The following is a 14,907-nucleotide window of genomic DNA, read 5'->3' as shown; positions in this document are numbered from 1 at the left end:
GGAAGAACATTGTACTGTACAAAGGGAATAATTGGCTCAGAATGAAAGGATGAGTGGAAGCTTTAAAAGTCAGCCAACTTGAACCAGTTAATATCCTGGATCACTGCTCCCCTGAGATGAGGACCTAATGATATTTGAGGGGGCAAAGTGCATTTACTTTCTTTCAGCTGAGCAGTCACCTTGGTTTTTAATTGCAGAATTCTTCAGTGAGTCACACAAATCCCAACAGCAAGCAAAGTGTAACAGCAATTTGGATAGCACCGTCAGGCATAGGAAATGTGGAGTTCAGGTATGTTTTTATTCTAATGAACTAACATTTCATGAAGAAATTAATTTGCGGAAGAAATAAAATAATATGTTAGATTTTGCGAAGGACATATTTTAAGCAATATTGTAATGAAAGTGATTTGATACTTGCCCATCACTTTAGTATCTCTTGGCTTTTATGTTTCATTTCTAACATTTTAAAGATATGTTGGCAAGATGAGGTTTTGTTTTTAGTTTCGTCTTATCGTAAGTAGTTACTGAACAATGTTTTCCCAAACAGTGCACACCCTTAAACAGGCATCTTGCTGGCAATAATAAATTCTAGCATATATCTAGAAAAGTTACTGGTGCATATGGTGCCCTGTCAGAACATTTCCCAAAACAGTGCTCCATAACAATGTGTGTGGTGATTGGTTTTGTTTTGTTTTGTTTTGTTTCTAGAGCAACTGTTGTTCAGGATTTTAGTGTTTTCTGGGCTAATGTCAGAAGTCAAACTCTTGTGTCTTCCAGCTCACCCACTGACGCAGTAAGTCGTTTCATTTTGCTATGATTGTGAATACATTGTTTCACAATCATAAAATATACGTGAGTCAAGTGAATGAATTTAGAGCAATTTTCCCAAGAAACTTTTAATGAGAGGTTTTATTAGAGTTAAATTCCTTCTAAGAATATCATGTTTTCTAATCAAATAAGCTAAATTTAAACTTAGATGTTTAATTTGCATTTAGTCCGTTTTAAATACTCAGAAGGCAATCAAACATACAGGACCTAGTGTGACTGTACAGTTACACCATCTGAATTTTAAAGCTTCAAATTATCTGTCTCCATTGCTTTTTTTTTAGTGCAGCATACCCTGGGTAATCATTAAAGTGTGTGTGGGAGGGGAAGGGGTGCATTGACATGTGGACTGGTGTTCAGGCAAGTGATTACACGTTAGCAGCAGCAACAAGATTGGCAGCAGCACGGGCAACAGGTACGCCCTGAGTCAGTAGCATACCACACTGAGTGGCAGGGAGTTTTAACAACACCGCACCTGCAGGGACTTGTTGGAGAAACTGTATACCGTCACAGAGGAGTGGTGAAGGCCCCTCACTCTCTCCACTGAGGTTGTGGCAGCAAACAGTGGATTAAATATCGCAAAGCCAGTATGTGATTGCGGTTTCCGGTATGTTCCTTGCCTTGATCTCTGCCTCAATCTGGTTTGTAAGGGAATTTCTAAAGGGTGATGCCCAGTCTGGGTACTGCTGTCAACAACCAGGAAGATCTGCAGCCACATCAACTGATTCTGTGCAGTACAGCCGCAGAGCTCACTCTTTCTGCCAGGCCACCAGATGAAGCAGGAGGTGGTAAACAGGTGGAATTCCACATTTTACCTGGTGGAACATCTGTATTGGCAGAGAGAAGAGCAGTGCTAAAGGTGGGGAGTCTCTCATAATCTGGGAGTAGCAGCTTCGGTAACACAGAGCTTAAAGTACACTCCACAGTGGCCTGGCTATATGTTTGTATGTATGTATTTATTTTCGGCCAAGGGAGGGACCCCTTGTGACCCCCCCCACACACACACACTTTAAGCACTGAGAAACTGTGCAAGTGTTGTACATCCATGGGCCCATGCAAGCATAGACAGACACCAGCCTCCACTTATCACCCTTCAGCTGGTTGCCCAAGAAGCTAATCGACATCCTATGGCATTTTGGTGAGTCTACAAAGCTGGTGAGCAGAGGGAGTGATGTGGTAATCAACCACAAAATTCCCTTCCTGTGCCTGCTGGAGAGAAAACTGACACATGCAGACCCTCTTCCATTAACTGTGTGACAGCACTGGGGATTCCCTCCTGGGAATCGTGCTGTCTGCTCGTCTGGGAAATTGCCATCTCCAAGTCATCAGGGAGAAGAACCACTATTTGATGGCAACATGTCTCAACCCCTGATTGAAAGCACCATGGCTTCCTTCCTCTCAAGTAACAGGGAGGCCGAGGCAGGCATATCCTACATTAAAAATCACCTGAGAAGCATGGTGGCTGATGTCATTGCCCGTGGCTCTCCAAGACATGGGCAACAACGTCATTACACCAGGAGGCAACCCTACAACAGATGCTGCAGCAGGAGGGGAGTGCCTCCAAGCATGCAGGGAGAGAAAAAGAGCAATAGTTCCTTTTGGGGCAGACTTGAGGACTTCGGCAGAATGTGCTGCTGCTGTGGCAACGTCAATGCTGGAGGAATATGAACAAGATATGCTTGTGCCCACTAATTCAGACATACTTCACTGCTGGCAGTTGAAGAGGGATGCGTGACCAGTATTGCATTAGCTGACTGTCGGCCTCCTCTCCTATCCACCATCATGCAGGCATTCGGAGTGCCTCTTCAGTGCACGAGGCAGTATTGTCTCTGACAGCTACACATCTCTCCACAGGGCATGAGGAGAGGCTATCGTTCATTCAAGTGAATAGAAACTTGCTTCCCCAGGAGCACACCTGGAGGCCACGGCTGGGCTGGAGAGAAGGGAAACACTGCTGAGAGCCTAGCCTCTGATTGCTGTCCAGAGCAAGCCTCGTCCTTTGTGAAATGCTGCAAGTGGAGGGCCTTACCTCGGTGTCCACCCTGGGCACACACAATGATCACATGACAACAACACAGTCAGACACCTGTCCCAGTACCATCATGTGACACCATAACTGTCATTTATTTTACATATTGCACCCTTACAAAGAGAGAGAGGGACCAGCCTGCCAGCTCTGCACGTATAGCAATGAGAGCCAGACTGTATCAAGTGCCTCGGGGAAGTGTGTTTTTAGAGCACCTGCTGTAGCTCTCTGGCCCTTTCTTCCTTTGTTATGCAGTTATGGGCAATTTTTAAAAACACCTTTTTGGGGGAGTTGGGATGGTGTGTGAGCAAACGCTTCTTTCTCCCCACTTTACATTATTGAAAAACAAAGTCAATGTGAAAACCACACATGGTATGGTCCCACTAGATTGGATTTGTTTATTCAGTGTGCGCCTGTCATAGAACAAGTCAGCATAATTTTGGGTTTTTGTTTTTTTTTAATTTCTTGCACCTCTGGTCTGGCACTGTTTCAGTGTAGAAGCTCCAGTATAGGTAGGTGGAGTGTACTGGAAAGATTTTGGATCACCTGTACTAGCCCACAATCAACAGTAGAATTTATGGTTGAAATTTCCCATTTGTTGTTTAGAAAACAGTTTCCTAAATAAAACAAAAATTTATTTAAAATGAGAAATTGGCTCCAGAACTGGTTCATTAAATTGTTTTAGGAGAATTACAAAGGGTTGATGATCGGGGACACCCTCCCTCCACCTGCTAAAGAAGGAGGAAAAGACTCTAAGCAAAGTATAGCTATTTGTGTTGTACATGTGATATTACTGACACCCACAAGTGCATACTGAATGCAGTCAGGAGTCAGCATCATCATCACACAGCACATCGTTAGAAACCAGGAAGGAATCCCCTACAGGAGGCTAAATGAGCCATGTGGCAGCAGAATTGTTTATCATGCATGGATATCACACAGAGCTATAATGCCAAGACTGAAATCTATAGTGTAAACTAAAAGATGTATCAGAACTACCTATAATATGTTGAATTTTTGTCTAAAAATTATTTGATTTTTTTTAATGGGTTATGGGTAGAATGTAGGAACCTGTGAAGGAGTAATCCTTTCCCATCAGGTATGTCCTCAGGTAGCAGTTAGGGGAACATCCTGTAGATGTGGAACAGCTGAAAATATCCAATAAGCAGTTGCGGACCAGCTGACTGCATCTCTCAGCAGGGCGTGGTGGGATAGCTGGTGCCATGGCTACCTCTATAAAATGCCATACAGACCCTATGATGAAGACATCAAGGCGCATAAAGACTTCCTTATAATAAATCTTGCTGAGGCAGGTGGAGTTTGGTAGGCAGCTTGCCTAGGAGAAGGGAAACTCCAATTTCAAACCAATGGTGTCAGGCTTGAACAACCAGTCTGTAATGCTTGTCCAGTAGACATGCTCATGCCAACCCTGAATAAGGAAGCGGCGAAGAAGAGGATAGAAAAGAGGAAAATGTGAAGTGGTTGCAACCCAAAAGCCAACATCTCCCCAGAGCTACAACAATAAAATATCTGAGATACAGTTGCTCCCTATTCCAGTGGTCCCCAAACTTCTTACCCTGCACCCCTTTGCCCCTATCTGCATCCCCCACTACCCTCAACTGGGGTTGCAGTCGGAGCCATGGGCGGGGGCTGCAATCGGTGCAATGGCAGCGGGGGCCAGAGGCCAAATCTGTGTGCCACGACTGGGGGCCAAGGTCGTGCCATTGCAGAGCCAAGGCTAGAGCAGAGCTCAGGGCAGAGCAGGGCCAGGTGGTGTCCCCCCCGTCCATGGGAGCTGGTCCGGGCCCTGCCGCATCCCCACCAAATGTTCCTCCACTCCCCCCAGTTTGGGGATCTCTTCCCTATTCTAAGTATAGGGAGATATGGTGGTATTTAATGTTATTTAGTGTGGCAACAGTTTTACATATTGATCCACCAATTATCTTTCTCCTAACAGCTGAGGAGTTGCAAGTGAAGTTTTGGTTTAGTAAATAGGAGACTGTAGCCTCATTTAGATAATACTGCTTTGCTTAATTAATATTGTTAAATTAATTTAGTTAGCACCTAATAGTTTTTCATGCTGTTTTAAATTACAGACCTCTATACGTGAAGGCTGTGGCACACAGAAGTTCTGTTTCAGCAATCCCACTGGATGTAAAATGGGTGATCCAAACTGTTATTTCATGTCTTCTGAGGCAGTAGGTGGTGACGCTTTTAAATTTGAAATGAGCGGCCTTTCTGGTGGATATATAGCCATTGGGTTTTCTGATGATACACAAATGGTAAGATACTATCACGGAGTATGCTATTGGAACAAGAATAAAGTTCTATTTTGCAAACTACAGAAACTTGACAACGAACTATTCAGTGATCACAGTGGAGAGAAAAGGGAGACCGGTAGAGCAGGACAGTTTTACTATATTTAGCAAACCTAGTAAGAGGGTTGATTATTCATAGATTTCAAGGCCGGAAGGGACCTATGTGATCATCTGTTCTTACCTCCTGTATAACACAGGCCATAGAACTTCCTTAAAGTGATTCCTAGAGCATATCATTTAGAAAAACCTACCACCTTGATTTAAAAGTTGTCATTGATGAAGGATCTACTATGACACTTGATAAATTGTTCCAGTGGTTAATTAACGCAAAAATTTACACCTTATTTCCAGTCTGAATTTGCCTAACTTCAACTTCCAGCCACTGGATTGTGTCAGACTGACATACCTATAATTACTTGGGTTATACTATTTACCCTTTTTAAATATTGGCACAACACCAGCTTTCTTCGAGTCTTCTGGAACTTCACCTGTGTTCCAAGACTTATTGAAAATCAACATTAATGGTCCAGCAAGGTTCTCAGCCAACTCTTGTGAAACTCTTGGATGCAAGTTATCTGGGCCTGTTGATTTAAAAATGTCTAACTTTACTAGCTGCTGTTTAGCTGCCTTCTTAGATACCAATGGAATGGAAAGAGTGTTATCATCATCATCATCATCCTCTAATATGACTGCATCATTTGTTCCCCAAATACAGAACAGAAATGTTTATTGAACACTTCTTACTTTTCTGCATTATTATTGATAATTCTAGCATTTCCATATAGCAATGGGCAAGTATCATTGCTAGGATCCTTTTTGTTCCTAATTCACTTACGAAACTTCTTTTTGTCCTTAACGCTAATGGCTTTAGATTTATGTTTGTGTCCCTTTGCTTCCCTTATCAATGTTCTATCATTCCTAGCTTCTGATTTATATTCATTATTATCAACTTTCCCCTTCTTCCATTTGTTATATGTATTGCAGCTGCTTTCACTTCCCCTCTAACCCAGATAATTCCCAATTATCATTCACTTTTTTCAGGTAATATTCTTCCTTTTGGCTGATTTGGCTCATAATTGCTTCCAACTTTGTGAAATTGGCCATTTTAAAGTACCAAGTATATATATTATTGGTCTGTACTTTATTCTTTTGCACATTATAGATGTGATCAACTCATGTATCTTTGCTACCATTATTGTTTAATTCTATGATCAGTTCCTCTTTATGTGTCATGATGAGGTATATAACAGAATTCTCCCATGCTGGATGCATCACTTTTTTTTTGAGTTTAGGAAATCGTAATTTATAATATTTAGAAAGTCTAAGAAATCATGAAACATCATAGTACATTACCTGTATAACAAACACTATTGTAATATTACAGTTCTGTGCACCCTGGATACAAATTCCAGTGAATTGGCATTGTTTATGAGAGTTCATTTTTCTTGATATTTTTTCCTTTCCACAGTTATATTTCCATCACCAAATTCAGTACTTACACTCTAATGTCAAGTTGAATGGCGTATCAGTCTGAGTCAATACAGAATTTGGCCCTTTCAACGTAACTGATATCTTACTATTAGGGAACTGGATTACCACTGTACTTGTCGTGTACTGATCTGGCACTACATCCTTTAAGTAATACATCCCAATAATCTTTTTCTTTCTTTTTTGTTAAAGTATAGTGTTATGGAAATCTGCAACTCAAACAGGTGCAGGACAAGATTTTCAAAAATAGGAGTCTAAAGTTAAGCACCTAAATAAAACTCCAATTTAGCAAAGCACTTAACATGCTCAAGTGTTTTGCTAAATCATGTTCTGAGTAGACAAATTTTCAAAAGTGCTGAGCTACCTCCTCTTGAATTCATTGATTGGGTGGTTGGCCACTTATATAAGTGCCATCATATGGATTAAAGAACCTAACTTTAAGATCTCATGTTTTCAAATCTGGCCTTGGTCAATAAATTGCATTTTAATACAGATATATGAAACGTGGTGGGAAAAAATAGAAAACAGTCTTTCAGGCATTTTTTTCTTCCAAAAAGAAAAACTGATATAGTAGGTCCTCAAGGTGCACTGACTTACTTTAGTTACAGGGATCTTTTAAAGCACAAGTTACCTTAGACTGGAATGAAAAGTTATGTGTAAAGGGAGATCATTGGTGCAGTGGCTTCCTTAGAGCCATGGTGGGAGAAAGCATTGTGAGACAAGAGTAATGTACGCTATACACATGTTCTAATTGTTGCTCCTTTGCAAGAAACTGAATGGAAGATTATATTTCAGGAGCAAAGCTACTGTAAAATATGCCAACTGTCTCTAATCTTAGAGGTACCCTCAAATAGTTGGGTTTTGGTTTATTATTATTATAGTTCTCAGTTCTATAGTCTTGGTGCGCCTGAAACTCCCATCAAAGTCTGTATGAGATTTCCCTGTGTAAGAACTTCATCCAGTTTTACTTACCACTGACATGGGTAAATCTGTGCTTTTTCAGGGAAATGATGACATTTATATCTGTGGTAAGAATGCAGAAGGACAAATAGAAGTTCAACATGCCTTTTCAACTGGACGAACTATTCCCAACATTCTGCCACTGGTAATTTAATACTAGGTTACGTTGTATGCATATATAGAATAACACTGGTGCATATTTTTTACTGTTGTGTGCTTTTTATTCCAGAGTTGTGGCTGAGCTACAGTATTATCAGTGCTGAATTCCAGACAGGATGATAAGATCACTAAGCTGTGAACTATAGTATCAAAAGCTAGCGGTATAACTTTGCTCTGAACAGAGTTTATCCCTTGAAACTGATTTGGACCATCTACATATTTTCATCCACATTAGCTTTTCTCCAGGCTCTGCTCTGAGTTGGTATTATCAAAGACTAATAGCTAGACGGACAAAGATAGGCAGGGGAGGGAAAAAAGCGGATCAGCCATTGATTTATGCAGTAAAATTTAAAACGAGTAATATGCTGTTAAATATTTAACCAGTTAGAAATGTAAGCCTAGTAAATAGAAGTACGGTGTTTATGCCTCCTGCAGCAGTGTAGAAAAAATATGTTGTCTTAATTTAAAAAAAAAAGTTGGTGTTACTTTTTTAGTACTTATATCAGAAAAAAATTATTAGCAAAGGAATAATCAAGTATATCTTCTGAGATATGCTACATGAAGGATTTCCTGCTTCCGCATATCAGTTATGAATATCTACTATTAACTGTACTCTAGCTGACCCCACTGACTTCATTCAAGTTTCTCCTACTTTACATTGATATGAGTGGTATGAGTGTCCAGTTATTCCTAGTTTACATTGATAGGAGAGTCCTATGATAACTCTGATGTCATAGTAACACACTGGGGAAGAACAATATGTGTGTTTTATTTGTGTCAAGATAAAGAAATGACAGATTTTAACTAATTAACTCATATAGTTTTGAGTCTAATCCTGCAAATATTTATGCACATGAATACCTGCCCACATGAGTAATCCCATATTCACATGGATAGTTCCATTGAATGAGAATGAGATTTCTCCCATGACTAAAATTTCTCAGGTGAATGTTTTCAGAATAAGGCCCTTATTGAGCACTAGTAGAGAAAAACTAAAAAGCCAGCACTGCTGAATTGATATTTACTTACAGTTGTAACATGGTGAAAATCCATAAATAACTCTTTACTTAAGGCACACAATAATTTTGTAACTAGCAATTGATGGGGTAGATGCTATTTCTGCTGAACAATTTACAAATTCTATCACTTGTTTATTGCTGTGAGATGAATGTTCTACGTAATAGTAATTACAGATGCTCTGGTTTTAGGGTAATGTGAATAGCATAATGACTTCGTTTAACAATGGAATCATCAGCTGTTCTTTCATTACGAGAAATGCCATATCGACTCAGTCAAAAGCTGCCAGCAGCTTGTACTTCATATTTCTGGCCTATGGACCATCATCAGCTGGTGAGTGTTACCGTATCATGCAGGGTCTAAAAGGAAAAGTAACAATTGTGGGGGCATGCACATGTATTGCATATATACACATGTGTGCACGCACACGTATTTTTAGGAGGAGAGGAGGCACAGACAATGAGAGGTTTGAAATGTGAACTCGATAACAGATCTTTTTTGGTCTGAAAAGAAAACATGCCTACATGATAGCAGCAGCTTGATACAACGTGTGAAGCTTACACTGTTGGAAAGAAATATGTTCTCAGTGTATTTGTCTCTTTTTATATCATTGTTTGGATTAGAGCAGCACATAGAGACCCCCTCCAACATCAGGGCCTCATTGTGCTGGGCATTGTACAGACATGTGATGAGAGACAGTCTCTGCCCCAAAGAGCTTACAGTCTAAATAAACAAGACAGCAGGTGGGAGAGGAAATAGAAGTTGGTGGTTTACCCAAGGTCACACAGCAAATTAGTGGCTGACCTAGGAATAGAACCCAGGACTCCTGAGTCCCATTCCAGGGCCCTATATATAGGTCATATTACTAAGTTAAAATATGTTAAAAAATGTAAAGATTAGCCCAATCCTTTCTTACACTCTAGCTACTTTGTGCCACTCTGGCAATAAAAAGCAATTGAAAGAATGAATTAGGTGGCTCCACTCAGGAATCCTCTTGGGTAAAGGAAAATCCCCAGGTGGCTTGGAGCTGCCATAGTGACTCTATTCTCCCTTCCCCTTTACCTCTTGGCATATAGGGGTCATGGCTGGGGAAAAGGGGCTTGCACTTCTATTATTCCAGCTATTGGGAAATCCCTTTGAGACTGTGCACAGGTAGGTATAATTTAAAACAGCTCACAGGCTATCGTGTTGAGAGAACAACCTGGTCCCAGAACTGGACAGAAATAGGGGGTGTAAAGGAGGCTTTAAGCCACCTTTTGTCACCGCCTGCCTGAGCTGTGCTGAATTCAGCTCTGGCATGGCCCAGGATTTGACTTATTCTGTTTCCATCATGACTAATGCATCCTATTAAAAATATTTGTGTGGCAAATTGGGGCAAAGGGTTGTTACAGTCTGTTTAACCTTTCCCACTGGGTTTTTATCTATTCGGTGCAGTGATGTGCACTTTGAGGGTGTGATTTCTGAAGCACACTAATGTGTTGCACACTAACTGGTCTGTGCAGATCCTGCTGGTGTGCACTGAAAGTTCCCTAGTGCACTGTAACATAGCACTGTTTGAAACACTACTACATCAAAGTGCACTAGGGAACTTTCAGTGCACACCAGCAGGGTCTACGCAGACCAGTCAGTGCGCAAACATGTTAGTGTGCTTCAGAACTCACACACCCGTAGTGCACATTACCCCACTGTGTAGGGGGCAAGGTTCCAACTTTGCAAGTGAATCAGCCAGGATGGATCCTTTCTCCTTCCTGTAGTCCTATGAAACCCCAAATTTTTGTATTAAAATAATTTTCTACTTAAACCCCAAGAAATAATGACAAATTAGAACAAATGACATTGTATTTGCAGTAGAAGCTGTGGCTCAGTGACTCCAAAAGATCACTAGTATAGCCGTTTATTTGGCTACCCTAAACCAACATTAAATCCAGTCCAAAGTAATTTAGTTTGAATATGAATTTAGGATCTGATCCCCCATGGTGGCCAGTGCCCTAGATTACAATATTTTCAGGGGCTCAGTTCCTCTGAAAACTAAACCATTTGTTTAGGTCCATAAATACGAATTTAGGAGCCTAACTTTAGGCATCCAAGTTTGCAAATGTTGATCCAAGTGCTCTACATGTGAAGAACAGATGATGAAATGTTTGATAATTCTGATAGCATGGGCTCCATGTTCTGTTGATGGCAGAGATGATATCGATGTCTGAATAATATTTATTATTTGGAAGTAGCACATCTGAGGTGAACCCATAGACAGGAAACTGGTTTCTGGCACTCCTAACATTCTGTGGATAAACATTCAAAAGAAAATCTAAACCTGAAACAAAAAACCTCATCTTAGGGTATCTGTTGTAGGAGAAATGCCAAAACAAAAATATTAAACTGCTCTTGTGCCACATATTCTTGGTTCCTGGGATGTGCCATCATGTATTGTCGCAGATACAATACTTACTGCTTACTCTTGGACAGTGAATAATCTTTTATATTATTTATTTATTATTTTAAAAAGCCCAATAGCTTGAATAATGATTTCTTAATGTTTGCAGGACAGATACAGGAGCATCCAAGGACACCTTTTATCACTCCTCAGAAAGTGAACATTTCAAGCTATGAAGCAGTAGGTATCACCAGTTCTACACCATCTATAGTTAAGGCTCACGGTAAGAATATTTTTTAAAAAGTAACTGGATGAGTCAACTATCAATACCTTCCTTGTAAGGGGGAAAGTGTGTTTGTTTATAGATATGCTCACACTCACATCCTTCCCTATGAAATCAGGATCCCATTTCGAGTCCTGCAGATTCAAGTCATATTGAACTGAAAAGTCTTTTTTTCAATTATTGTTTATAGAAAATCGGTCATTGGTGCTGGACTGAATGTTGCCCATCTTAGAGGGATGTGGAGACATTCCACATTTGGAAGAAGAACATTAAAATATAGCAGGTGTTTGAAGCTGCTCAGGGGGTTGGAATGCTAGAATAAATCCTAGAGTAGATGGATTACTGAGTGTGGCAATAGGAGAGGAAGCCAAAAGTGTATGATGCACTCATTTGTTATATTTCTCTGCAGTTCATCATATGATTTTCTAATTTATCACATGGGTATTTATCTCCACATGTTGTGTGGGGGGTTGTGCTTGTGGTGTGTATGTGTACGTATAAACTGCACAGGCACACATACGTATTCTCAGCAGGTATAATCAGCATGGCTTTATTGAAGTCTGTGTATACATTATGTGAAGCAGTTATCTTCTACAGCTGACATAGTAAAAAAGAATAAAAATAATAATAAAATAAAGTTGAGTAGGAACTCATACAGGAAATCCAGAGAGGACAATTCATATTATACTGTTGATAATCCTCTGTATCAGTTATGAGTTATTTTATCGTGATCTAGAAAAGTTGAAAATTGATTTTCTGCCAAACAGGAAATTACCTTTAATTTTCCTGAGCTCATTCATAATCTGATCTTTCTTGTGTGATCTTTCAAAAATAATCTAATAGTTTTAGTTCCAGGAGAAGTATTGTGTAATATAGAGTGATTTTCAAAGAGTATATAATACACTTCCAATATGTTTCAAGAAAAATCAGTTACAATCATTGAAACTAAAATGAAGATTAATCTTTAACTAAAATAGACATAGATTTTGAAATATCTAAAATCCAAATATTTGATCATTTGCTTTTCCATAAATTCTGGTTTATGCTTGAGAGAAAACTTTGATTTTAACAACTGGGATTTCTCTGTACAGAATATCTTCAATATGTTACAAAAAGATGTCAATAACCAATTTACAAAAAAGAATACCTAACTGTTTCCTAGGAAAGACACAGTTTTGGACATTAACTATACAGCTGGATTGAAACTCAGGAAAATTACATGGTTCTTTCATGATAAAATGCTTAGTCATTTTAATCACCTAGATTTTTGTTGTTAAATCTTACTTCATTTTTACAAAGTAAGTGACCTGCTTATCAACTATGCTTATATGTAAAATCCAATAACATAGCAAAGTCTATAACTAAAAGAAATATAAAGTGCATCAGTCCTGCAAGTCTTTGCGTTCGTGCCATCATTTGTATGAGTTTTTCAAGGGCTGCAATTTCTGATAAGTTTTATACCAGTCTCAGACCTCTAGCGATGAACTGCATTTCTACCTTTGCAAGAAAAGCCATTTGGCTACCGGTGCAGCCTGAAAGAACTAGAGTTTCTGACAGTTGGTAAAGACTCATTTTTATCTGCATCTCACCTAGGTCTTGTCTATGCGAATGTTTAGTTCACTCCAAGCTGGGGTGAGACACGAGCCTGTACTAGCCTGTCGCAGTGTAACTTTTTGTGTGTATCCTGCTGATGCGCATTAACAGTCTGCCTATGTGCTTTCCTGTTTCAAAGCGGACTAGGTCAAAGTGCTCTAACGAATGGTTAATGCGCATCAGCAGGGTACACACAGTTAGACTGTAGCAGGCTCGTGTCACACCACAGCTTGCTACAGTCTAATGTTTTGTGTAGACAAGCCCTAGTGTGAGAGTTTCAGTGTTAAAGGAATATTAACATTTAAAATAAGGTTTGTTCTGTCACACCTCTCTCTGAAAGCCTTAATAATACAGTCATGTTATTGCTTGAAGAAACAGAAAAGTCTGATTTCCCTCTTAGCAATTAAAAACAAGTGTTTATTATCTAGTTGGAAGGGAGGAAGGAAGGAATCCTCTAGGGATCAATCCTGGAAGGACCTGAGCAACCTGGCCTCTGTCCAACAAAGCACTTTAGACATTTGAGCAGTCTCATTGAAGTCATTGAATGACTGACCTCTTATTAAAGTTAAGCATGTTCTTGAGTGCTTTGCTGGACTGTGACCAGAGTGCTCAGCACTTTGCAGGATCAAGCTTGAAGTGCAGCAATATCGTGGTGCTAACACACATACACTGCCTATGTTTTCTGCTTGCTTAGTACTGCCTGAAGGTGTGATTTAGGTTTTTTTTAAATTAGGTGTGGATTAGAATTACTGTTTAGCATTTGAACATATCTATTCATTGTCTTCTGGTTTTTCATAAGGGGCCCTTATGCTGATAGCCTGGATGACCACGGGAAGTATAGGAATGATATTTGCTAGGTATTTGAAGAAAACCTTCAGAAAAACTCTCTTTGGCAAAGATATCTGGTTTCAGGTATGTAAGTCAAGAGAACAAAAACTATCCATTTCTATAACAACATGACTGGCAAAATTAAATAAAACAATGGGCAAACAATTAAAAGAACAAACCTGATAAGGTTATTTTCTCTATTTCTTCTATGATTTTACAATGGAAATGGAGAAACCATTTCCAAACAATAACTGATCAAAGAGAAGTATGTGTACACACACTCATAGACACACAATGTATAGGTCGGGTCATTTATTAGAAAAAGCATCTGGACCTTTTATATTCAATAAATGGTTATGAACAATGACTATATTAACAAAAACCAGGGTTGGTAGCACTTGAGACAGAATAGAATGATTCACTACCCTACAAAGAGACTAAATTTGTAGAAGTATTATTCATTATGAATAGTTTGACCAGGTCTATTGTTTGAAAAAAGTATTTAAACAACATTGAATACTACAGAACATTACAATCATATGCATAGCATTACTTTGGTTAACAACAAGAGGGATACTTTCAATGAGATCAATCTAGTACTATCCCAGTCAGCCTGAAATGGCAGCTAAGATAAGCATGAACTGCCTGTATTTATCTAAGTGATGTTGACTCTGAAGCTTAACAGTGGCACTTAAGGGCCATATTTTTCAAATTTAGCTATGCAATCTCATGCGTAATTTGCACATGTAGTTACCATGATTTTCGTAGACATTGAGTGATTTTACCTGAATGGTCAGTTGTCATCAGTGGGAGATCTGCCATGGGTCAAAGCTAGTATATCATCCTAAATTTGTAGGCTCTTGCCATGGACCACAGTTATACAGAGAAGACTGAATTATATTTAATGAATCTAACACTCCCGTTCTACATAATATTACAGTGTATTGGAGCCAAATTTTGCCCTTTTTTGGAAAAATGGTGCTAACAGAAATATGCTTATTTTCATGCAGTTGACAAAGCAGTGAAAAATTATGTT

At 39.3% G+C, this 14,907-nt stretch overlaps 1 protein-coding gene across 4 annotated transcripts in view; it reads left to right on the top strand.

The window, feature by feature from the left end:
* The window catches only part of LOC137146753 (putative ferric-chelate reductase 1), a 33,412-nt gene that overhangs the window by 6,433 nt on the left and 12,072 nt on the right, over nucleotides 1–14,907 (top strand). For all 4 annotated transcript variants that reach the window (XM_067538240.1, XM_067538239.1, XM_067538242.1 and 1 more), the window contains 7 exons: nucleotides 198–289; nucleotides 709–793; nucleotides 4,948–5,133; nucleotides 7,661–7,762; nucleotides 8,985–9,126; nucleotides 11,337–11,450; nucleotides 13,843–13,955. In XM_067538240.1, coding sequence (XP_067394341.1) covers nucleotides 198–289; nucleotides 709–793; nucleotides 4,948–5,133; nucleotides 7,661–7,762; nucleotides 8,985–9,126; nucleotides 11,337–11,450; nucleotides 13,843–13,955 — 834 coding nt within the window. The remainder of the gene's footprint in view (nucleotides 1–197; nucleotides 290–708; nucleotides 794–4,947; nucleotides 5,134–7,660; nucleotides 7,763–8,984; nucleotides 9,127–11,336; nucleotides 11,451–13,842; nucleotides 13,956–14,907) is intronic.

This window comes from Emydura macquarii, unplaced genomic scaffold (assembly GCF_026122565.2).
Source record: "Emydura macquarii macquarii isolate MOO-44397 ecotype Brisbane River unplaced genomic scaffold, CSIRO-AGI_Emac_v2 contig_480, whole genome shotgun sequence".
NCBI classification, from domain to species: domain Eukaryota; kingdom Metazoa; phylum Chordata; order Testudines; family Chelidae; genus Emydura; species Emydura macquarii.
This window is presented reverse-complemented; position numbering and strand designations above follow the sequence as displayed.